This window comes from Megalobrama amblycephala, linkage group LG7, assembly GCF_018812025.1.
Source record: "Megalobrama amblycephala isolate DHTTF-2021 linkage group LG7, ASM1881202v1, whole genome shotgun sequence".
NCBI classification, from domain to species: domain Eukaryota; kingdom Metazoa; phylum Chordata; class Actinopteri; order Cypriniformes; family Xenocyprididae; genus Megalobrama; species Megalobrama amblycephala.
This window is the reverse complement of record NC_063050.1, coordinates 9524494-9551731: the sequence shown is the minus strand read 5'-3', so window position 1 is coordinate 9551731 and position 27238 is coordinate 9524494. Positions and strand designations below refer to the sequence as shown.

The 27238-nt window shown below is 40.3% G+C and overlaps 1 protein-coding gene across 1 annotated transcript; it reads left to right on the top strand.

The window, feature by feature from the left end:
• The first annotated feature begins 474 nt into the window (after nt 1-474).
• On the top strand, nt 475-26798 carry LOC125273095 (NACHT, LRR and PYD domains-containing protein 12-like). Its single transcript, XM_048198363.1, has 9 exons — nt 475-901; nt 2147-2321; nt 2432-2605; nt 6529-6702; nt 6787-6957; nt 7042-7212; nt 10804-10977; nt 21216-21262; nt 25212-26798. Exons 1-9 carry the CDS (start codon nt 475-477, stop codon nt 25766-25768), a joined length of 2070 nt encoding a protein of 689 aa, XP_048054320.1. The 3' UTR covers nt 25769-26798.
• Nucleotides 26799-27238: the final 440 nt, after the last annotated feature.

The window sequence follows — 27238 nt, the reverse complement described above, 5'->3', positions numbered from 1 at the left end:
GCCTCAGACTGAAGCTCAAAGTAAAACAGGAGTATGAACGAATATTGGTTGGTAATTCTCAGACTGGTCATCAGAAATACCTGAACAATATTTACACTGATCTATATGTGGTGGAGAATGAGACTGGAGGAATAGTGAGTGAACATGAGGTGAGACAGATCGAATTCAAACAATTTGATGCCAAGGACACACCAATCCAGTGCAATAACATTTTTAAAGTCCATAACGGTCAACAAAACAAAAAAGTGTTGACGATGGGCATCGCAGGGGTAGGAAAAACAGTCTCCATCAATAAATTCATCCTTGACTGGGCTGATAGGAACAGAAAATCAGGATATTGCCTTAATTTTCCCTCTTCCATTCCGTAGACTGAATTTGATTAAAGAAGAGTACAGTCTTATAGGACTTCTTAACAAATACTTTTTTAGTAGTCCTGAAGAACTGCCCTCTCTTCCTGATGGTGACGGTAAAATCATGTTCATCTTTGATGGGCTGGATGAATGTCGCTTCCCTTTGAACTTTAAAGAGGATGACGGATTTACAGATGTTAAAGAAAAAACAACATTGAGTAAGATAATAACAAACCTCATTAAGACACATCTGGTTCCCTCTGCTCTCATCTGGATCACATCCAGACCAGCAGCAGCCGGTCTGATACCCCGAAACTACATTGATCAGGTGACAGAGGTACGAGGATTCAACGATGAGCAGAAAGAGCAATACTTCAACAAAAACAGCAGTCCTGAGGTTGCTGGAAACATCATCTGTCATATCAGGAAATCCAGGAGCCTGTACATCATGTGCCACATCCCCGTTCTTCTGCTGGATCTCTCTCACTGTTCTTCAGCCTCTACTGGCTCGAAGAGAGCAATGACAAAACACCCACAACTCTCACAGGGATGTACACAAGCTTCTTACTTACTCAGCAGCAACAGATGAACAGCAAAATACACGTGATGGACCCTGAACCTAAAGCCAGATGCCAGGTCTTTTGATGAGATTATTCTGAAGCTTGGGAAACTGGCCTTTCAACAGCTGGAGAAAGGAAATCTGATTTTCTACAAAGAAGATCTTGAGGAATGTGGAACTAGATGTCAGTGAAGGGTCGGTGTTCTCTGGGTTATGCACTCAGATCTTTCAGGAGGAAAAAGCTGTTTCAGCAAGAAACGTTTACAGCTTCGTTCATCTCAGCATCCAGGAATTCCTTGCTGCTCTCTATGTGTTTTTGATTAGCAATAGATGAGAAAGCAAAGCTGCTTTTTCAATCCCTGAGAGAAAAACTGAGATGGAAACTGTCCGGAAAGACACAGTTTCAGCTTCATAAGGGCTGCGATCAACAAGGCTTTACAAAGCAAGAATGGACACCTGGACCTTTTCCTCCGGTTCCTTCCTGGGTCTCTCTCTGGAGTCCAATCAGAGTGACCTGAAGGAATTAGTGCCAGGCCTGGAAACTCAAAACAGAGAAACATGAAAAAGCACTGTTGACTATATCAAAACAGAACAATAGAGAATGGAGAAATCTGTGGAGAGGACCATCAATCTCTTCCACTGTCTGAGTGAACTGAAAGATGATTTTGTGGAGGAAATTCCAGAAAGAACCTGAGCTCAGGAAATCTTTCAGCACATAATTCTCTCCTCTGCTCAGTGGTCTGGTCTGGTGTTTGTGCTCCTGATGTCAGAAGAGACTCAAGAGAAGTTTGAACTTGCAGAAATACAGAAGATCTGATGAAGCAGTGATAAGACTGCTGCCAGTGATCAAAAACACAACGAAAAGCCACTGTAAGAGTCTTCTTTACATTCATTTATATGCACTTTTGGTCTTTTGTAGTTGGGACTTCTTTTTAACATGGATGACTTGTTGGCCTAGACAGTTCAGAAAAAATTAAATGTAAATGTAAATCAATGTGTGTGATATTAAATGCCAAAGTGTCTCCACCATCAGACAAGTTGAACCTGAGTTTTACCCTTTTTATTATTCATAATTGTATCATAAATTAAAAAATTACATGTTTGATGTTTTATGAAAATTGTTTTTGCTTTGCTTACATCGCTACATTCAAAGGTTCATTCAAAGTTATCTATGCTCTAGATTATAAACACTACATAATAAGCATTGTTATCACTGATTGTTGTGTTCGCTACACAGGCTACAGTGCTGTAAATCTCACTGCTCAGTGTTGTGAGAGTTTGTCATCAGTTCTACAATCCTCAAACTCCTTCCTGAAAGAGCTGGACCTGAGTAACAATGATCTACAGGATTCAGGAGTGAGGCTTCTTTCTGATGGAATAAAAAGTCCAAACTGTCAGCTGGAGATACTGAGGTTAGAGTTTAAATGCTTTATTTATTTATTTATTTTCCATTAAGTTAATTATTTAAAAACACACTGCTAAGATTGATTCTGTAGGCAGTTACTTTTTTTTTATTGTTCAGATTTTCCATATGTAATCTCACTGCTCAGTGTTGTGAGAGTTTGTCATCAGTTCTACAATCCTCAAACTCCTTCCTGAGAGAGCTGGACCTGAGTAACAATGATCTACAGGATTCAGGAGTGAAGCTTCTTTCTGATGGACTGAAGAGTCCAAACTGTCACCTGGAGATACTGAGGTAAATAGTTTTAAAATAATTAACAAAATGCTGTCACAAATCATTATAACCGAATGTGACATTTGTTCTCGATGTAATGGAAATAGTCAATGGAAATTGATCGGGACTGATACCAAGCTCATGTACTTGTACTCGTACAAATATGGATGCGCTTGAATCGTTCGTTGAATCGTTCTTCAGATTCTTCACTTGTCCAAAATAAAACAAAAACACCAGGAAACACAACAAGCGACACTGAACACCAGGAGCAGAACTGAGATCACCAACAAAAACACCCACACAAGGACATGACCTGACCAAGAATACAGAAAACACTGGGGTTTAAATACACAAGGGCTAACAGGATGACAAAACAAACCTGGGAACTAATCAACAAATCAGGGAACTAATCAACAAGAAAAACTACAAAAGGACTACCAACCAAACCAAAATAACAAAAACACATGGTACACAAAGCTGGGAATGCGTAACAGTAGCATTATATTAGATCTGTGCATTAGGCCTTAATATAATAAACCTCCTGCTGTCTTTGTCATTAATGTTAATCAAACAACAAAAGATAAGAGGGAATCACTCACTGCTCTGGACTGAAAAACTTTTTTCATTTTTAATAACAATCAATTTATTTACAATTAATACACTGAATTAATCCACTTAATATGCTTTGGGCCACCTTTGGCTTCAATAGTATTTATTTCCTACTATGTTGTATTTCCTACTATGGAAGGCAATGGTGTCCCAAAGCAGCCTGGTTAAAAACTTTCTTCAAAATATCTTCCTTTGTGTTCAGCAGTACAAAGAAATGTATACAGGTTTGGAACAACCTGAGGGTGAGTAAATGATGACAAAATTTTCATTTTTGGGTGAACTACCCCTTTAATTTCTGTAAAATGAAAAAAGTGAAGCACAATTTCATTATTAATTTCAAAGTTTCTTTCTTATATTGTATTTGTTCTACTTTTTGTCATTTGTATTTTTGAACTATATTGTGATTATTAATATAATAATTATTATTAATCAAAAAATTGGAGGAAAAGATGAATTATGAATTAATTTATAATCTAATCGTTACCCTCTGAATTGTAAAAAAAATCGTGAGGCAAATGAAGACTGACACTGAATTTTTTTAATGCATTTTTCCAATTACAATTATTTCCAATTAAATAATACCTAAATTTTCTGTTTTCATTAAGGCCGCATTTACACTGCAAGTCTTAATGCACAGATCCGATCTTTTGACCATTTCCGTTTTTTTTGGACAACGTGCTTACACTTCTTTTAAAAGTGACCTGTATCCGATGTCTCCTTTTTACACTGCACTTGGCGAAACGTACCAAAAATAGCCTATATGACATCACAAATCAATTTCAATGGTACACTGAGCTTAATTTATTGACATGAATTCATATAGAAACCCTTTTAATGCAATAGTTACATCCCTACCTGAAAAGTAATACAAATTCTTCATGACGGTATACGTACACAGCTCAGCTGGAAGCGTGCGAGTTGAATACTCGGGTACGGGTAGATATTCACAGCTTCATGGGCTCGAATCTGCCATCCTATACTAGTTTTTTGTCATTAAAACCAATGCGTTCATCAGTGATTGTAATTTCATATTGCAAGTTTGTGTGCTGCTTTTCATTTTGTGGTTTCAATGGAACGAATAGTTAGTCTCCACAACGGGACTGAAGCGCACATCTGTGCACGAGCCGTCATCACTGACAACCACGGCAACGAGCACTCAGTGTGATCTACCAGTCAACTAGAGATGCTCCATTTGTTATAGGTATGTCTGTACCGCGAAAAATAAAAAACCCCTCACTTTTCAATTACGCAGGAGTCGCATTTACAGGGGAATATCCGATCTGTCCGCTTACACTGCAGGCGCAAACGCCCGTATCCGATTCATATCTGATTTATAACCATGAATGAGGCCTGAAACCGATCTGTGAAAATCGGAATCCATGCGCTTTTTTCCTGCTTACACGGTTGTGACTCATATCCGATCTGTGCCACATGGGAGGAAAAATTGGAATTGGGTCATTTGAACCGTGCAGTGTAAATGGGGCCAAAGTGATTCTTATGAACAGTTTGGTTCAATTAAATGTTTTTAAGTCATAATAACAATTTAAAACATGTTTCCTATCCTTGTGCATTTGATTATTACAGTAGCTTTATTTTCATTTCATCAGTCAAATTCTCTGCACACCATGCTCTGAGGATCATATTACTTCCAGTAATTGCCTTATTTAAGTAGGACAGTTTCAGTGTGTTGATAACTTGAGAACCGCTGTGACTGGATCATTGAGATTTAATTGATCTGGGGTCTCATTTATAAAACTTTGCATAGATTTCATCCTAAAAGTGTACGTACGCGCAAAAGCTAGATTCTGTGTATGCACAAAAAAAAATCAGATTTATAAAACCATGCGTACGCCAGATCCTGCGCACAAATCCCTTTTATAAATCTCAGTCAGTGGAAGATTGTGCGTACGTGCATCTCCACCCTGTCTCCTCCCCGAAATCACCATATATGGAGCTTATGACGCCTAGTTTTACTATGCATAACCTCATCTGCATATCATTTCCATGCATGTTCCCATCCACGTGACACCATGGTTAACATTTGTGCCATACACATTACATTGCTAAAAATCATCCAATATTCTTATATTTTAGAATAAATATATCAAAATATGCACAAAAACAAAATTGTATTAAATACTTAAGATAAAGGTTTTAGAATAGAATAGAATTGATTCATTCATTTCCACTGGCCAAATAGTATTTTAATTGTTTTAAACAATTCAAATCAAATTTATGCGGTTTTGCTGATAAGGTGAACATATCTTTTAGGAAGTTTATAGGCTATATTTTTTAGTGGAAACAGATATGCCTACTTATTTATTGCAGTGTAAATACAATTGTCTTTCTCGGTGCTTCACTGAAGTATTTTAAAAAGGAAACATGCAAATCTTTCCGTTTTCCTCAAATTGTATCCTTCATATACAGTGGTAATTGTTTGAAGATCCTTCACACGAACACCACCGTACAGCTGCGGTTTAGTAAGCTATTATCATTGAAATCAATGGACCGTTCGACCACCGAATCCAGCAGTGTATTCCATAATATCAAAGTTAAGTGTGCATCGATCGTCGTTCTCGCTAAAATATTTTGTATAACATCTGCAGTGTAGTTTAAAGAGGTATTATTATGCTCCTAGCTGTCATTAAAGCAGCGTCTCACAGGAAAAGTGATAGAAAGTAGCACATCTACTATGTAAATTCATGTCACGTTTGATTAACTTCTTCGTAATGACTGCGTAATGTAATTTCAGTGCTTATCGCCATTAGTGAAAGTGTAACATTAATGTAAATGTGTATATCAAAATGAAAACGTGAGTTTCCATGCAAGTTTAAATCATTCTTGTATTTATTTAAACTGTTATTGTGAACATGCACTGTATTTATGATTATGACTCATAATGAGGATTTAAAGTGGTTTTCCTTCATCTGCCATCAGTCCCTCAGCTCACCATCGGTGTCGCCAAACTGCTGTCTCCAAAATGTTTGTATGCACAGCTCGATGTTTGCTTAAAGGTGTGCACATTCTCCCGTCAAGTTTGTTTTTTATAGATCACAACCTTTGCGTGGGAACTGGTGTATGCACATTTCCAGCCCCGTTTTGTGTGTACGCACACTCTATAAATGAGACCCCTAAACTGTATCAGTTGCATCCATGTACAATTTGCTGCAGTGTTGAGCACAAATGCACACATGAGTTACAAACTTAACCCTCAGCCCTTACATTTTAATGGCTAATGTCTCATTACACTGAATTTAGCACAAACATGCAGTTCAGATTATAAAACCTTCCTTATAATCACACTGATGTCACTGTTTGTGTTGTTCTCTACACAGGCTATGTGGGTGTAATCTCACTGGTCAGTCCTGTGAAAGTTTGTCTTCAGCTCTACAGTCATCAAACTCTGTCCTGAGAGAACTGGACCTGAGTAACAATGACCTGCAGGATTCTGGAGTGAAGCTTCTTTCTGATGGACTGAAGAGTCCAAACTGTCAGCTGCAGATACTGAGGTATTTAAGAACATATAAGAGATCATTTACAGTCACTCAGTCATAGTGTTCGTAGATGATCTGACTAAATCTGCTCTCTTTCAGCCTTACTCACTGTAGACTCACTGTTCAGACTTGTGAGAGTTTTTCATCAGTTCTACAATCCTCAAACTCTGTTCTGAGAGAACTGGACCTGAGTAACAATGACCTGCAGGATTCTGGAGTGAAGCTTCTTTCTGATGGACTGAAGAGAAACTGTAAGCTGGAGATACTGAGGTATTTAAGAACATATAAGAGATCATTTGCAGTCACTCGGTCATAGTGTTTGTAGATGATCTGACTAAATCTGCTCTCTTTCAGCCTTACTCACTGTAGACTCACTGTTCAGTCTTGTGAGAGTTTTTCATCAGTTCTACAATCTTCAAACTGTGTCCTGAGGGAGCTGGACCTGAGTAACAATGACCTACAGGATTCTGGAGTGAAGCTTCTTTCTGATGGACTGAAGAGAAACTGTGAGCTGGAGATTTTGAGGTAAATGGTTTTCCTTAAAATAATTAACAAAATGCTACCATAATACATTTTTTCTTAATTGATTTGACATATTTGTCTAAACTCAGGTCACTGTTCTCCAAACAGTAAACGTAGTGATCTGAACACTTTGTATGAGTGAAATGTAAAGGCCAAGTATGATAACCATATTTGTCCTCTGCATTTTAATCCATCCAAGTTAGTGCATATACTACGGTGACCGGGAGGGGACATGTTCGGTTCACTTAGTTTTGTCGTGGCCACGACATAAACTCGTGGGAACATGATAATATGTCGTGGCCACAAGATAGTATTTAGTGGAAACGTGATAATAACTCGTGGCCACGAGATGAATTTGTCAAGATAACGACATCATTATGTCGTGGCCACGCGATGTAAAGTCGTGGCCTCGAGATCATATGGTGAGGGAACAATATATTTTTCTCGTGGCCACAACTTCATTACGTTGAGGGAACGACATCTATTTCTGTTAAATGTGTAAACAACCTGCGCGACCATAACAACCTGGAATTATTACAAATGGACAAGACTATAATAATATTTATTTTTACTTTAGAAAAAGAATGGAATTAAGAAATTATTATATTAACGTAGTGCATATTATATTGCACGCGATGTTGCTTAGACAGCATTCGAATTAAGTTTATCAATAAACGTCTAAATGTTGTACATTTTAATCCCATCTAACAGTCTTTTAAATCCATTCACTGATCGTTTATTGTTTATTTAATGTTTATATTATTATTAGTTACGTTTGTACATTTATTTGCTTTATTTTCCCATTAATTTCCCATATTTCTTTATCTAATTAATATTCTGTACTTTGTTACCTTAAAGTTTGTATTCTGTAAATACTGTAAATGCCCGATAATGCCAATAAAGTTTTGACTTTGATATCTTCTGTAGCCTATTTCTGACTACAGTAGCTTAAATGAGCATCTGTTTTCACTTGTAGTCCCTCGTGCCTGTGACAGCATTCGAATTAAGTTCAAAAATGTTTTTATTAATAGGCTATATTAAAAGAATATTTTGTTTATTACCTGTATATAACCTAAGAAAGCTTTATTTATGATTTTATTTTATTTCTGTAGGTGCACGGGAATTTTACAGGAAGTTAATTTACGGGAATTTATATAGGTTAATAATCATTCCTTAATTCCACCCTTATTTTTCATTCTTAATTAAAAATATTATTATGGTATTGTCCATTTGTAATAATTCCAGGTTGCTATGGTTGTGCAGGTTGTTTAGACATTTAACTCGTGGCCATGAGAAATAGATGTTGTTCCCTCAACATAATGAAGTCGTGGCCACGAGAAAAAATATATAATTCCCTCACCATATGATCTTGAGGCCACGACTTTACATTGCATGGCCACGACATAAGGATGTCGCTCACATTTTTTTCATAATTTACAATATGTCATGCTGCATCAAAAACAAACAGAACCAATCACCATTAACTACACTGGATACATTATACAGATGCCTATTCAGTTTCTGACGTACTCCACACATTTAAGTCTGCTGACAACAGGACAAATGGAAGAGTGAAGTAATGGTAACAGCTCGTTTGTGTTTTTGTACAGATTTCACAAGGATCTCAGCATCAGGATCAAGTGGATGGTTTATTTTTAATGGTGTCCCAGATTGTGTTAGATGATCACATGTTTGTTCTGTGCATTTGACTGTAGATTGTTTTGTAAATGAGGCATGGTGTAATGGAAAGTTTGGAAAGAAACTGATATTGAAAGATGAAGCAGCAAACTGTATCAGGTCTGTCAGCAGCAGCATCGCAAACCGCAAGTAAACTATTTCAAAATGCTCTGTCTGTAAATGACAGTTCTCTCTCTGTCGATCATATTCAACGTTTTGTCAAACCGACACTAGGGGTCACTCTTTAGTAGGGTTGTAACAATATACCGGTATGAACACGTACGATTATAATATCGTGTACATTTGCTTACTTACGGTATGGTAAAAAAATAAATAAAATCAAGACGCAGAATTTCACTTGCGCATAGACAACAACTTTCCACTTCACTAAACTTGCTCCACACCCACACATACAGCAGACAATGTCAGAGACAGAAGTTGCTATCTCTATTCTCTGTGCCCCGTTGAAAAATAAGTTACAATTTGCAGTATGGGAATACTTTATAGAAAAACAAACGCGGGGCTGTCCTTGAGTGTAGATATCCAAAAACAATGCGGGCGCAAAGTAGGCATACCTGCAAAAGGAGGAAACACATCAAACATGTTGACCTATATTCGAGAACACCATCCGTGTAGATGCAGGTATGTTCCGTTTATAACTTAGGTCGTATGATATGCGTGATGGAGAGGGAATCCCGGAATCCAGTCATGAAAATGGAATGTACAGTATAACGCAGCAATGTCAGGTAAAACGCGTGATTTGTTGGACTGATGAATAAAACGAAAGCAGAGCTGTACAATAAATCAAATCGCGACATGGTCTAGGCGGGGTCTTTGAATATTAAACGCAAACAGACTGCTGTATAAATATATCTGTCTGTTTAACGTGTCTGCCTGTGTGAATGAGCTGTGATGTTTCGTGTACTACATACTTAAGTATGCGCGGCGCTCTTATTGTTTTTTAAGTGTTTGCCGTCTCGTTATCAGAGGACATGAACACAAACATATCCACGGATGCTCTGAGATAGCGCTTAATGAGCATTTCATCATTTTATTTGAGAAAAACCATTGTCAAATACACTGAAAATCAAAGCTCTTCACTACATCCCGTCAAAATAAAAGACCGGTTTTTAACTCGAAGAAATTGACAAATTTATTATGATTGTTAAATAGAATGTACTTCTCAAAATAATTATAAAAAAGGTTAATTTCATTTCCATCATTTTTGATAATATTTGTATTAAAAAAATAAAAGTCAGAAGAATTAAGTCAAAGCAGAATTTCTGAATTTTAATTATTAATAAAAGTTGTTCAATTTCTAATCCATAATAATTTATTAAATGTATTTGATTGTTTTTGATTATTGAAATCTGAATAGAGAAAACAAACATTTAAATTAATTTATTGGTCAATTTAATTGATGATATAAATAAAAATTGATTGTTTAATACCGTGATACCGTGATATTTACTCAGACGGTTATCATACCGTGGAAATATCATACCGTTACAACCCTACTCTTGAGATCACCAATCACGTTTGATCTCTTCAAAACCAACTCTGCCATGGAGTCCCTCAAGGGTCTGTTTTAGGCCCTTTATAATTCAGTATTTATATGCTACACCTTGGTCAGATTAGTAGTAGTCATGGATTGGGGTATCACTGTTACGCTGATGATATACACATTTACATCAGCACTACACCTGATTATTATTTCTGTTCTGAGTCTTTGCATCTTTGCTGACAGTCTCTCTGTGCCTTGCATTGAGCTCTCTTCTGTCCTTCATTTTCGTTTTCTTTTTTGTCTCAATATCTCGTGCACAGTCCTGTTTCCTTTTCTGCATATACTCTGCTCTGTGTTGATGTTCTGCATTCCTACACTGCCTGTAAAGTTGGATTGTTGTTGTGTGTTTGTAGGTTGTCTGGCTGTATGGTGACAGAGAAAGGCTGTGGTTATGTGTCTTCAGCTCTGAGTTCAAACCCCTCACACCTGAGAGAGCTGGATCTGAGCTACAATCACCCAGGAGACTCAGGAGTGAAGCTACTCACTGATACACTCAACCATCCAAACTACAGACTGAACAAACTCAAGTATGTTAAGCATGAAGAGTGAAAAAATCTAATTAACATATATGTAATACAATAATAATAATAATAATAATACATAAAAATAAATTAGAGAATTGCATGGCAGTAAAGGACAATAGTAAAATCTTCAGTGTTAAATTATTACTTGACTTTGTGTCTATATGAGTCCAGTCTACAAAGAGTAAAAAAAGTAACACTAAAACAGTGTTGATGTTATGACAGAGACACCGGAGGCAGAGATAAAAGCAGTTTGGATGTTTATTTCAACAATCAGCAGAGCAAACGGTAAGTGAATGGTGAGTATGATGATCTTGAAGGTGAATGAGAGGTAATACTGTCCTTTTCTTTGTGTTGCAGATGATGATGGAGAGAGACGCTGGAGATGGCAGACAGGAACACTCACACACACAGGCAGGTAGGAACACGAGGAGATCTGGAGACAATGGAGACGAAGGAGATGATGAAGGCAGGTAAGTATCGCTTTGGGAGTCCTTGAGGTAAGTATACAACAGGTTGTATCACAAACGAGACCGGACAGTGAGTGTGTGTGAGTGTGGGGTATAAATGCTGGAGCTGATGACTGTGGTGATTAACTTCAGGTGGCGGTGATTAGTATGCTGGTGATTGAGTGCGTGGGTAAGGGAGTGAGGTGGAACCTGACGTGTCTGTGACAGTACCCCCCCTCCCACGGCCCGCTCCTGAGGGCCGAGGACCCCGACGTCGTGGTGGTCGTCCTCGAGGTCGTGGGGCAGGTCTGTCTGGGTGGTTGGTGTGGAAAGTCTGTAACAGAGCAGGATCAAGGATATCATTCTTGGGGACCCATGAGCATTCTTCGGGGTCGTAGCCTTCCCAATCCACCAGGTATTCTAAGAGACCACCACGGCGCCGGGAGTCCAGGATCTCTCGCACCACGTAAGGGTCCGGGTGATGTAACGCAGTAGTCGACAGCTGGAACGTTGGAGGGTTCCCCGTTCCAGGGGAACAGTGGGGGTTGGAAGCCGAGTACGCATTGGAAAGGTGTTAATCCAGTTGTGGCTTGACGGAGGGAGTTCTGGGCGTACTCGGCACAACCCAGGTACTGGTTCCAGGAGTCCTGGTGGCCGTGACAGAAGGTACGCAGGAAGCGGCCGATCTCCTGGATCTTCCGTTCCGTCTGCCCGTTCGACTGAGGATGGTATCCAGACGATAGGCTGACGGTCACACCCAGGAGCGAGAAGAAAGCCTTCCAGACTCGGTAGATAAATTGAGGTCCTCTGTCAGAGACTATGTCCTCGGGGATTCCATAATGACGGAAGACATGGTTGAACATTAATTCGGCTGTAGTCATGGCGGTAGGTAGACCTTCCAGGGGAATGAGTCGGCAGGCTTTGGAGAAACGGTCTACGACGACTAGAATGCATGTGTGACCATCAGACTCTGGGAGGTCGGTGACGAAGTCAACCCCCAGGTGTGACCAGGGTCTCTCAGGAACGGGCAGAGGATTGAGCTTGCCGATGGGAAGATGGTGTGGGCTCTTGGAGATGGCGCACTCCCTGCAGCCCTGCACGTACCTTCTGACGTCGTTGGCCATGTTTGGCCACCAGAAGCGCTGTTTGAGCAGCGAGAGGGTCTCATTGACCCCCGGGTGACCAGTGCCAAGTGAAGAGTGAACGGAGTGCAGGAGTGGAGTGCGTCGTGTCAGGGTGATGTAACGCAAGCCCTGGGGACAACCCGGCGGAGTGCGTGAGGCATTGGAGGAGGGTAGTGTCTCTTCCGACCACTCGATGGGGCTCATGAAGATAGACTCGGGCAGGATGGTTTCGGGGTCTTCATTCTTTTCCTCGGGTGCATGGAGACGTGAGAGAGCATCAGCTTTGAGATTTTTGGAGCCTGGACGGTATGAGATGGAGAAGTTGAATCTTGAAAAGAACATTGCCCATCGGGCTTGGCGAGGGTTGAGTCGTTTGGCAGCCTTTAGATACTCGAGGTTCTTATGGTCAGTGAGTACTTGGAACGGATGGTTGGCTCCCTCCAACCAATGCCTCCACTCCTCAAGGGCGAGCTTGACAGCCAGGAGTTCACAGTCCCTGATGTCGTAATTCACCTCCGCCGGGTTGAGCTTGCGGGAGAAGGCGGCACATGGATGGAGCCTACTTGGATTCCCCTGCTGCTGTGATAGGACCGCTCCCACTCCGGTGGTGGAGGCGTCCACCTCCACGACGAATGGCAGGTCTGGATTGGGTGGACGAGGAGGGGAGCGGTGGTGAAGGCTTTCTTGAGGTTTTCAAAAGCTTCGGTGGCAGGTTGGGACCAGGACAGAGACTTGGGCTGATGACGGAGCAGGTTGGTGAGTGGACTGACGATAGTGCTGTAGTTCTTGATGAAGCGACGGTAAAAGTTGGAGAAACCAAGGAAACGTTGGAGTTCTTTTATGGTGCTTGGAGTTGGCCAGTTCCGGATGGCGGAAACCTTCCCCTCGTCCATCCGGATGCCACTGTGATCTATCACGTACCCCAGGAAGTGGACAGAGGGCTGATGGAATGAGCACTTCTCTGCTTTCAGGAATAGATGGAACTGCCGTAAGCGTTGGAGGACCTCCGCAACGTGGTGGCGATGTTCGGCCAAGCTCCAGGAGTAAATGAGGATGTCATCAATATACACCAGGACGAACTTGTGGAGAAACTCCCGGAGCACCTCATGGATGAAATCCTGGAATACGGAGGGGGCGTTGACCAGGCCATACGGCATCACAAGGTATTCGTAGTGGCCGGTGGGCGTGACGAAGGCGGTCTTCCACTCGTCCCCCTCGCGTATCCGGATGAGGTTATACGCGCTGCGGAGGTCCAGCTTGGTGAACACAGTGGCACCGCGGAGGTGTTCCAGGGCCGCTGGGACGAGGGGAAGTGGTACCTGAATTTCACAGTGATCTTGTTCAAGGAGCGATAATCGATGCAAGGCCGCAAGCCTCCGTCCTTCTTGGCCACGAAGAAGAAGCTTGAAGCAGCAGGGGAAGTAGATGGGCGGATGCATCCTTGGTTAAGGGCCTCTTTGATATATTCCTCCATGGCCTTCTCCTCCGGTACTGATAGGGGGTATATGCGTCCCCTAGGCACTGGCTCACCCGGTAACAGATCGATGGCATAGTCCCATGTCCGGTGTGGAGGAAGCTTGGAGGCGCGTTGCGGGCAGAAGACGTCACTGAAGGGGGCGTAGTCGGGTGGAATATCGACGGAGCACTTTTCCACAGGACTTTCGATGGACGTAGCATTCATGGAGATATTCTTGGAGAGAGGAGATCTTGGAATAGGAAGTTCTGGGAAGCAGCTGGAGAAGCAGTGGTCGCCCCACTTCAGGACTTCGCCCGTGCGCCAGGAGATGGTGGGGTTGTGTTGTTCCAACCACGGGCGCCCTAGAACCACGTCAGCGGTGGACTCCTCCAGAACCAGCAGCTGGATGTTCTCCGTGTGAAAGATACCCACTTGCAGTTGAAGAAGTCCAGTGACCCGTCGGATCATCTTACGGCTCAGGGGTTTGCCCGTGATGGAGTGGACCTGGTAGTTAATCGGAGAAGGCGAGGTCTTGAGCCCGAGGTGTCGACAGAGGGCGCCGGAGATGAAGTTTCCTGCTGACCCTGAATCGAGAAGCGCCACCACTGGAACGGAAGCATTAGCAGCAGTAAGGTTTACTATAGTAGTGAGTGGTTTCATTTTTTGGATAGAGAGAATGATAGCACTCATCACGGGCCGAGGAGGACGAATTGGGCATGTGGAGATTACATGCCCAGGGGATCCACAATATAAACACAGATTCAGGGTCAGCCGTCTCTGTCTTTCTGCAGTAGATAAACGGGAGTTATCCACTTGCATGGGTTCGTTTGCTGGTTCTGGAGAGCTGACGGGTTCGGACCGACGGAGGAGCGTGGTGGTCAGTGGCTGGCCCTGGTGCTCAAGGAGACACGACTGCATACGAGAACCCACGCGGATGGCGAGTTGGATGAAGTGTTCGAGTCCTAGGGAGTCCTCGTATGCAGCGAGATGCAACCGCACGTTAGGCTCCAATCCTTGTCGAAAGGTGGTGATGAGGGCTTGTTCATTCCAACCACTGGTTGCGGCTAGCGTTCTGAACTGCAAGGCATAATCGTTAACAGTTTTGTTTCCTTGTTTAAGGTTGTACAATTTCTCACCAGTAGAAGAGTCGGCCAAGGGCTTCCCGAAGACTTCTCTGAAGTGGGAGACGAATGCAGGATATGATTTAATGACAGAGCCTTTTTGAGTCCAGAGGGAATCCGCCCACTGAAGGGCCTTACCTTGCAGTTGAGATATTATAAACGCAATTTTCGCCGTGTCGGTGGGGTAGAGGTGCGGTTGCATCTCCAGGACCAACTCACACTGAAGAAGGAATCCGCTGCAGTCCTCCGCCGATCCAGAGTAGGGCGCCGGTTTGGCCATGGGACTGGCGGTGAACACAGGAGAAGCCGCCGTGGCGGTGGATGCGGAAGCGGCAGCGGCGGTGGGTGCTGGTGACGGTGACGGTGGTTGTGGAGTGAGTGCTCGGCGTAAGACGTCCACGAGCTCTTGAAATGGATCATTGTGGCTCATGCTGATGGGTAGCTGTTATGGTCCGGTCTTCTGTTATGACAGAGACACTGGAGGCAGAGATAAAAGCAGTTTGGATGTTTATTTCAACAATCAGCAGAGCAAACGGTAAGTGAATGGTGAGTATGATGATCTTGAAGGTGAATGAGAGGTAATACTGTCCTTTTCTTTGTGTTGCAGATGATGATGGAGAGAGACGCTGGAGATGGCAGACAGGAACACTCACACACACAGGCAGGTAGGAACACGAGGAGATCTGGAGACAATGGAGACGAAGGAGATGATGAAGGCAGGTAAGTATCGCTTTGGGAGTCCTTGAGGTAAGTATACAACAGGTTGTATCACAAACGAGACCGGACAGTGAGTGTGGGGTATAAATGCTGGAGCTGATGACTGTGGTGATGAACTTCAGGTGGCGGTGATTAGTATGCTGGTGATTGAGTGCGTGGGTAAGGGAGTGAGGTGGAACCTGACGTGTCTGTGACAGTTGAAGCTAATAAGATAATTAAATGATTGAGTGAGGATTGAGAATTAGTGATGAACTCCTGCTGTTCACTGTAGATTCAAAGTAAAATCTATGTTTCACATCGAAACAATGTTGAGCTCCGACCAACATTGATCCAACATCTTTTTGCTCATCAAAGGCTACGTTCAGACTGTCAGACCAAATCTGATTTTTTTGTATACCCAGTTGAATCCAGTATCCAAGACTCTCTGTCAATCAGATCCCAGGACCACAACTAACTGTTGGATATAGTTGTATAGTGTTTATCATGTTAAATTTGTACATTTAAATAACTATAACCTTCAAATAGGACAATAAAATACAAACATTTGAAGCAGGAAAGTATTAAATGCTCAAAATATAAAACATTACAACTCTAAAGTAACATTGCTAATTCCAGTCGGCTACTCACTTGATTATTGAGGCGTCTCTGCTATTGTTCACCAGCTTTGCCACCATTAGGCCATGACTGGTAACCCCGAAGTTTTCAGGTTTGATTCTCAATACCGGCAGGAAATTAGGTACCCTTGAGGCACCCTAGGCACCTAACCCCCAATCACTTCCTAGGAGCCACAGCAAAAATGGCTGCCCACTCCTCCGGGTGTAGTAACTAAGTTTATAAATTTGGTAACTAAGTGTGCTAAGTTTGCAGTGTGCTACTGATCTGCAGCTTCTGTGTCATGGACTTATTCATATTTAAAAACAAAAATTCGGGAGCACGAGAGCAAGCTCTCACTCTCAGCTAAATTTGACATGATGACGGTCCCACCCCCGCGAGCCACGTCAGTTGAGAAATATGACATGACTTTCTTCCTCAACTTGGGCGAGAAACATGTTATAAACTCAATTTAATGGAGCATATTTCTCTATGCGTTGCTTGCCGGTTCTGCCGCGTTCATTGAGAAATACAGCATGTCGCTGACTGGTAACCCCGAAGTTTTCAGGTTTGATTCTCAATACCGGCAGGAAATTAGGTACCCTTGAGGCACCCTAGGCACCTAACCCCCAATCACTTCCTAGGAGCCACAGCAAAAATGGCTGCCCACTCCTCCGGGTGTAGTAACTAAGTTTATAAATTTGGTAACTAAGAAGATTTTAAAATAGTTTTACCTCATATTTATCATTAATCTCAGTGGATTACCATCAAACATCCCTATTTGTATTTCCCCAAAACATTCGAGTTTATTTTTTCCTTTCTAAAATTTACACCTAACGCCAGGTTCACACGTACTCCGTTCTGCAGTGTGTATGCATTGTGTGTTGCAGTACGTATGTGTTTCAGAAGCAGCACGCGCCATTGTGCTTTCACATATTATGCATTTGCAGTGTGCTACTGATCTGCAGCTTCTGTGTCATGGACTTATTCATATTTAAAAACAAAAATTCGGGAGCACGAGAGCAAGCTCTCACTCTCAGCTAAATTTGACATGATGACGGTCCCACCCCCGCGAGCCACGTCAGTTGAGAAATATGACATGACTTTCTTCCTCAACTTGGGCGAGAAACATGTTATAAACTCAATTTAATGGAGCATATTTCTCTATGCGTTGCTTGCCGGTTCTGCCGCGTTCATTGAGAAATACAGCATGTCGCTCTCCCCCCTCTTGGGTGATATCCATGTTATTGTCACAGAATGAAGGGAGGATGCAGATGCAAGTTAAATCTCTTTAATAGAGCTTCACACCGAAGGTAGTCAGATACAACATAAACAAAGAACATATAACAGTCAGCAGGAGAGTGGTAACACAGGGACGTCGATGGGCGGTGAAGATCCGTGATGAGTGGTGACCGAAGAGCAGTGTCCGTGAAGTAATCCGTGAGTGAAGTCCAGAGAGTAATCCAATGAGAACACGAAAACCAGGAAGCAAGGAATCAAAGTCCAGTCCAGGGAAACACACAACAAGCAACACAGGAAACAACACGCGGACACCGTACAACGATCTGACAAACAAGAGACGAAAGGCAAGGCGTTATATAGGCAGATAGTAATTGCTCACAGCTGCCGCTGATCAACAATCAGCGGCGACGCCCACACAAAACAATCAGGTGACACACCCACACCATCACACAGACACCAGAATGAGACAGCGGATTCATGAACCGTGACAGTTATATACATTCAGTTTATATAGCAGATTTTTGCAGAGTTATCTGAATCTCTCAGCTGAATTTGACATGATGCTCTCCCCTGACTTAGGCGAGACTCATGATGCATTTTCTATCTGATTGAGTGTATCTCCTTATCTCAATGCACGTTGCTCGCCGGTTCCGCCCCGCAAGCCGCATTCTTTGAGAAATATAACATGACACTCTCCCCCGTCTCGGGTGAGACCTATGTTATTTATACTCAGTTGATATAGCGTATTTCAGTCTCTCTGCGTGTTGCTTGCTGGCCCCACCCCTGCAAGCCACGTTCATGAGGACATATGCGCTCACTGAAAGTGAGCTCAATGCTCACTCGTGCTCGGTGGAACTAACATATGCTCATTATGCTGGACCTCTGGACCCCGCAAGCCATGTTCATTGAGGAAGAGCGGTCTCACTTCCAAAACCGCTCGGCTGAATATACCTTGATGCTCTCCTCTGACTCAGGTGGGATTCATGATGTATATTTTTTCTAAGAAGCATATATTTGTCGCTGAGTTTCTCAGCGTGACGCTTGTCGGTTTCACCCCGCAAGCCACGTTCAATGAGAATGAGCGTCCTCACTGAGGACGCATGAGCATTTCTCTGGTGTTTTTATAAAATGCCGAGCCTCTCAGCGTGTTGTTTGCCGGCTCAGCCCCCCAAGCCGCGTTCGTTGAGGACACGCTCTCTATTACCCCCTTTCCACCAGCACAAACCGGGTGCTAGTTCAGAGCTAGTGCTAGTGCCAGTTCGGAGTTGGTTCAACTGACGAGCCTTCAAAGAACCGGTTTGCCTTTCCACAAGCTAGAGAGCCAGCACAGATCCAGGATTTACGTCACTGTATACGTCTCATATTTCACAGCAAAGCTAGCACTGCAGCGCCAAACACACCAGGCTTGTTTGAGATGCATCGGCTTCCCGCAGAGCGATCAGCGCATAACATCAAAGCACCGCGAGAACGATCCAAAAGCACAAGGAGTCGTATGCTCTACAAATGCTCCTGTGAACCCGTGGCACTCCGATGTCACCCGCCGAATCAGTCCGCGCTGCTCCGATGCATCTCGAACAAGCCTTCCATTAACAATCTCGGATGTTTCACTACTGTTGATGCTCATGGTTTTGCAAACCTACATCCATTTGTATATAGACGGAGATTACAGTCGAGCTGCTATTAGCTCGATTAGCTGCTATTTAAAAAAATGGCAGTCACAAGTTTCTTGTTGGTCATGGTAACCCCCCCCCCCAGCCCCTGACGCAAGCGGTTCTTACTAGCCCAACAATGTTTTGGTGCTACTTACGAACCACTTTTCCTGTTTCGGAGCTGGTGCTTTGTGTGTCAAAAGACAAAGAACTGATTTGAAACTAGGCTCTGGCTCCGAACCAGCACTCAAACTGCCTTGGTGGAAAAGGGGTATATGAGAGCGCACTCAGTGCTCATTTTTGCTCAGCTGAACATGACACATGCTCTCTGATTCAATCCCTTACACGCGGGCTGAGGCTGATAGGCCATCCCTGGAGTGTCAAGCTGGAAGTTGGGGATAATAAATCAAGGCCCGTATCTCAGGGAACCGAGGTTACGTTCGTAACGGAGTACGTTTCTATACTTCAGTAATTAACTGAGTGACATTTATTGTACAGCCTTGTTTCATGTAGTTCTCAGACACCAGCCTGTCACATGATTATCACTTTTTGCGGAGATGTAAGGCCCTCGCCTTGACATAATATAACTAACTGTGCAGTGCATTTCACATAAAAAATAAAAAAAAAACTTTTAATATAATTTTGACCACATTAGTTATTTTTGCTACTCATGGCAAGTGTTTTGCTTTTCTTTGCTTTACCCCAGGCTTAAAGTAAAAAGATGACTGTGAAAAACAGTAGTATAATAGAATTAAATGCATTTATGGTGAGGTTACTACATTCTGATATCAATCTGTGTTGATTTTGAGGACGAACAATGCACTGTCGCTTTAATTCAGTGCGTGTAGCACAGCAAAAATAGACTCGTGCGTGAATGATCGCTGCACTGCTGCAGATGCAACGCTCCTGAAATGCATTGCTGGACCGCATCCAAGCGCTCTAACCTGTTAATATGGGCACCGGAGAAATATGTGCCGCATACACACTGCAGACGGAGTATGTGTGAACCTGGTGGGAGTACAAACTACTACTGCCTGACCTTACCCTATGCCAGGGTCATACATTAACTTTTCCATTAAGGGGCTGCTTGCAATTGATTTCCAGGGGCTTTTTTTTTACCTTCATAAGGGCCAATTTTTATGATTACCTGTGTTGTGTTTTATGTTAAATACTTAAATTTAACCAATTACTTAAATTAATCAGAATCCTATAGACTATAGACTGTTACCAATATAAATTCATCATTGACAAAATACATCTTTACACTGCAAAGGTGGAACAGAAGCTGCATTTGAAGTAGCATTTAAATGTGTATTTACACAGACTGTTTAATGTTACTCATTAATTATAAAATTACAGGAACTCATTCCAGGGTCATTATTGTCAATTAAAGGGATAGTTCACTCAAACATGAAAATTATCCCATGATTTACTCACCCTTCACACCATCCTAGGTTTATCTTCTTTCAGACAAACACAATTAGAGTTATATTTAAAAATAACCTTAAAAATTCTTCTAAGCTTTATAATGGTCAGTGATGGGAATACTTGCGTTATAAATAAACGGCGTTACTAATGCTGTTACTTTTTTAGTAATGAGTAATCAAACAAATTACTTTTTCTCCTGTTACCGGCGGCGTTACCGTTACTGAAACAAAAAAAATGCCGCGTTACTATAATTGAGCTCACTGAAGCGGTAGGTTAGTAGGCTCTCTCTCAGCATAGGACCTGCAAAGTGTTTTCTCTGCTGTGTGTTGGGGTTAGTCATACACAAATATAATTTTAAATTGATAATAATGTACAATGCTTTGTGTGTGTGTGTGTGTGTGTGTGTGTTTGTGTGTGTGCGTTCACTGATTAAATGTGTATTTACTGACACTATGTTTTTGTTGCAGTGTGGATCATGGAGGAGATTTCAGGATTAAAGCAGGACTGCACAAATGTATGTCTACACACACACACACACACATATATAGGGTACAGTGGGCTAAAGGCACGACTTAAGAAAAAATGTGTTTTTCACTACTCTCAAAGTAGATGATTAGAGGAAAAATATATATGTTTGTATTGAACATTGATGGAGCAGCAGATTTTGTGCGAAAATAAATCATAAAAGTGGCTAATTTTGTTTAAAAATCTTATAAATGTATGAGGTGGTGAGGACACACATGGGGTAAAAGGCACACAGTGTTCATACAGATACTTTAGCTAAAATAATGTTTTTAGTAATGTGAAAGTAAATACTTGCTCAAAAGAATCACTTTAGCAAAGTTTGTACTATTTTCTGTTTATTTTGATAAACAGAAGAATTCATTTTTGTTCAATAAATATACTGTTATTAAAATAGTGTTAATAATGCTAATATAAAAATATATTTTAAAAATACAGAAACAAACTTACTTTAAAAAGTAAAGATTCTGAAAGCATTGAATGAGATCCCATAATATTAATATAGATTTATAGTAGTCAAGTCAAGTCACCTTTATTTATATAGCGCTTTTTACAATGCAGATTGTGTCGAAGCAGATTAAATTAATGTAGTAACAATAAATTATATTGTATTATATGATTCATATAATATTTTTTAAATATGACTGTTTCATTATAAATATGGGTATTATCTCTAAGATGGATACCCAATTTGATAAATGATATTCGCCATCTCACTCCATGTCACAACAAATGAAAAAGTCAGCAAACTATTCATTATCATGTTAATTATTGTTCCTTTTTACCCCAAATACATACTTTTACATATTCACCCGTTATTGAAAAACTGTTGCTTGAATTACCTTGAACAAAACTGAAAATCATTAAGAAGACCTTTGTCTGAAAATACAAACATTAATTTAATCGATTCTCATTTGCTACTTAAATCAACAACATTTTAAAAAACATCAAATATTAGATCAAACTACCTATATATATATATATATATATATATATATACCCTAGTGAAAAAAAGTATACTAAGTATACTTGCAGCAAGACTAATTATTAGTATATTTCAAGTGTGTTAATGATTAGTTCATTTAAAGTGTGTTATTTTGAAACAACTAATTTTGTACTAAGTATATTTAAGTTGAAATTAAGTAGTATTAAAATACAACTTTAAGTATATTTAGTATACTTATGTGTACTAAATTGGAACAACTTAAAGTATACTTAGTACACTTTAAGTATATGTCTGTGTAGGGACTAATTACATGCTTGATTAGTGATATTAAAGTGTACTTAATTTGTGTTATAAGTATACTTTATTTGTGTTATAAGTATATATTTTTTGTTACAATATAAGTTGCATTATAAATATACTTTATTTCTGTTATACGTATACTTTTATTTGTGTTATAAGTACACTTTATTTGTGATTTAAGTACATTACAAAATAATTACAAGTGTCTTCAGAAAACACAAGCAATATACACTGAATATATTATTTTACAGGTAATAGTATATACTGTATGCTCAGTACCTTTGGCTTATTCCAAATATTAAACATTACACACTTTGCAGTCAATAACTATACACTTTGTTATTACTTATACTTTGTATAATATAGTCAACATTTAAAGTGGATCAAAACCTTTAATCAAAGTTGTCCTAACTTTTTTGATCCACTTCAAATGTTGACTACTGTACTTTGAATTACATAATCTCACACAATACAGTTGTGCTACTATTTAAACAGTTTAACACATTTTCCCCAAAGTTGAATGCATTTGTTTTCAAGGCCATTCAATTAAATAAAATATAAGAACATCACTAATGAAGAGACATATTTCATTGACAAATCCAATAGTTTTTATTTAAACTTAATATAGATTCAGCAAAACTTACCATGTTTTTCATTAAAGAAAAAACAAATATTGGACCATGGTGACCCTCTGTACACAAATACAAATTACTTTACATGCACATTAATAAATAGATGTTTGAATAGAAAGGGCTGCAGCAGACTTAGCAACGAGGCTTCCTTTGCGGCATCCAGGAACAATGTATCTCTTTAGCTTAGTTTGAGCCTTGGGACAGCCACAGATAAGTATGCAAGGACTAATATGAATGATAAAACTTGTGAGCAGGTTGAGCACATCCGGTGGAGGAGAACCTGAGGTACATTCAGTAAGAGTCCTGTGTTATCTTGCGTGGGTTTGCTCATAAATGAGTTGGATACATATCAGCTGATGTAGACTTGGATGGTACGGTAAGGACGTGTGTTTGTGTGGTTTATCTGCAAAACACACAGCAGCACTCAACTGTCAGCAACATCATTACATTATCCTCATTCACATACAACTATAGGCTGCTCCCCTCATACAATAATGCAATAATGCATAAACATGCGATATAACAGCGTACTGACTTGCATTGTCACTTTATATAATTCAAATAACACCTTCCATCACGTTTACTATCATTATTTATCTACATGCCTTACTGCAACATTATAAACATTATAATTGTGAACATCGGAGACAACTTAAACGATTTAGAACTAGCACTGATGAGTTAACATCGTCTTGAAACATTATACTGCGTCTAGCATTAACTGCGTCATCACTGATGATGAGCATAGATCAGCAAACACAACAGAATCAACAGTACTCACTCCCATAGGACGCACACAAACACAAAACACATCCAATCCAACGCTGACAACAACTTTGATGCGCGTCCTCAGCACTGATGAATGGAGCAAACCCGATCGTCAGCAGCAGCTGATGCAATCTGTCATTCGCGCTGTTGGTGAGTGAACAGTGTTTTCTTCCGTCTATTCGCGCTATATATTTTCATAATAAGAGTCCCCACTAGGGCAGCACATCCATACTCTGACATCGTTACTCTTTATGAAGTAGTCTTTTGCACAGAACATTTATTTAACAATAGCAAAAGTTAATTTATTACTTAAGCTAATTTTTCATCTATATTTTTGTGTTTATGTAAAATGAGACTAATCTGATATTATTTTAATCTCCAATCTGTTCGTTCTTTATTGCTTCAGTAACTATCAGAAGACACTGACCAGGTTTATAATCCAGATAGGGTTCGTTCTGAGTTACAATGTGTCCCGCTATACTATACAGTTACGATACAACTGGCATAATCAACTTTTATTAATTTCTGCTGAGAAACCATGGAAAAAGATGAATAAAGACTGAGAGGAAGAACCTGAACATCCAGAAAACATTATTTCAAGACATTTACAGCATCTCGTCTATTTATCTCGTCTTCTGTGAGAGTGTTCACTGTCAAACACACAATTATTTACTTATAATAGAAGGTAATCCAAGGCACTCGAATCGAGCGAAAAGTAATGTTAAAAAGCCTTTATTTCATCTTGGCTGTTACTTAAAAACAGGTGATACACACAAGCTGCACACCTATTGCCTTCGTCAGGGTGTGAACAGCAAACACACTGAAAGTTCATCTTGAGCAGCAGTTAATTAGTCTAATAACAATCACCTGGTTATGCTACTTCAGGGAAACAGGAGTGAAAGAATTTAAAGATTACATATCATTCTATATCAAACACTGTATACACCATAATTGAAATGAGAAAGAGAGAAAAAACAAAAGTATCACAATACTAATGGTGTCAAAAATCAAGTAACATTATAATTTGTATTTTTAAAGTCTCCAGACCAGAGCAAAGCATGCTGGGAACTGCCCAGTTTCAGTTCGTTCAACACCAATAATGATGAAGTCAACTTCAGTTTGACGTGTTTAAGTGGATTTACTCCATTAAATCAGGACAGAATGTGCAGTAATTGTGTGCTTTAACTCATTTTAATGAGGTTCATTTAACAAGCAGCAGAAATCATGTTTACAGTGTAGATTAAAAGATGGACAGATTGATGATTCCTGATTGTGATGTGTTTTATCTCCATCAGATTCCCATCGGATCACTGCGGATCTGAACACAGTGAATGAATGGATCCGTCTATCTGAGGAGAACACAGTGATTACTTACACTGACACACCACAGTCGTATCCTGATCATCCAGACAGATTTGATCAGTGGGAGCAGGTGTTGTGTAGAGAGAGTGTGTGTGATCGACGCTGTTACTGGGAGATTGAGTGGAGTGGAGAACGTGTGTCTATATCAGTGTCATATAAGAGCATCAGCAGGAAGGGACGGAGTCATGAGTGTTGGTTTGGATCTAATGATCAGTCCTGGAGTTTGATCTGCTCTCCTGACAGTTACTCATTCAGACACAATAACATACAGACTGATCTCCCTGTAAAGTCCATCATCAGCAGAACAGTGAATGAGGAGAATCACTATAGAGTAGGAGTGTATGTTGATCACAGAGCAGGAACTCTGTCCTTCTACAGCGTCTCTGGAGACACAATGATCCTCATCCACACAGTCCAGACCACATTCACTCAACCGCTCTATCCTGGGTTTAGTGTTTATTATCCTGGATCATCAGTGAAACTGTTGTAGAGTCTCTTCATGACATTAACACTGAAATATCAGGACACAATAAATGTGTGTTAATGACTCAGAATCACATGATGAAGTAAATGTTGAAATATTGTAATAAATGTTGAACTCATGTATATTGTGTCATGTGGTGTCGTTATGAGGAGCAGGAGTGACACTTACAGATTTAGATCCACTAACCCACTGAAAAATAACATCAACAATCAATTCATCAATTTAATCATTCAAACACAAATGGACATTTTTACACGCATCAATAAATACACACATTTAAAACTGTTTATTTGATTCATGTTTTAAACGTACATTAATAAATCATTTTAAATCTCTTTTTTAAAAGCATTGGCCAATTGCTTTTCTTTATCCGTTTGTCAGTCGAGTTAAAAACGCCATTGGTCAGGACACACGTGGAGCAACCAATCAGCTTTCACCTCAGTGTGAAGAGCCAATCCTCTGTCACTGTGAATGTAACACGCGCTGTCATTGGACAGTGAGAACAGCTATTCTGAAGGCGGAGCTTATATGAATATGAATGAGTTTGGCAGACATGCGCGATTGCACGTGCGACTGAGAATATTAGTTCACACTGAATCTCCAGACATTAGTGGATTATTCCATAAAGATAACTATACTCTCAGCGTCACGGGCGGCTGACTTACGCCTAAACTACAGTTGTTTTCTTCTAGCTAACAGTTCATAATGTTGTCATTAGTATGCTGGATTTGTGCAGTCGTCTGTAACTGAATGACAGACACTTTGTGTAACAACCTTCAGCTATCGTCTACAATGAGTTCAGCTCGTTCTGCTCTTCCTTTGCCATGTTTTAAAACTCTGTATTTCATTAGTTATTATCATTGAGTTCATCACTGCCTGTAACAACTGAAATAAACCTGTGTACATGTTTTTGAGGACCGATATCAGTTCTGTTATTGTGCTCTTGTTCATTTTGATATGATATATTGCTCTTCAAAAGGATTAATACAATTCTTTATGTTTACGCTTTATTTGATCATTAAAGGCAAAACAGTAATTTTGTGATTTGTTTTCTATTTTAATATATTTCAAATGGCTGTTTATTCCTGTTACTCCAGTCTTCAGTGTCACATGATCCTTCAGAAATCAATCTAATATGATGATTTGATGATCAAGAATCATTCTGAGCTGCTATTATCAGTGCTGAAAACAGGAAACCGTGAGCTGATGATTCACAGATCAGCAAGTTTGAAGAACAGTATTCAAATCTTTTGTAACATTAGAAATGTCTTTTTCTTTTTTAAATCTATTTAATTAATCCTTGTTGAATAAACTTCATCCTTGTGAAATTAATTTCTTAAAAAAAACTACAGTGATTCCAGACATTCAAATAATGCATTTGTGCTAATGATTTGATGGCCACTGCCTGTTTAAAGAGATAACATTTTGTTGTTATAAAAATGTTTTAAGTAAATAAAAAATGTCATTAAAAATGCC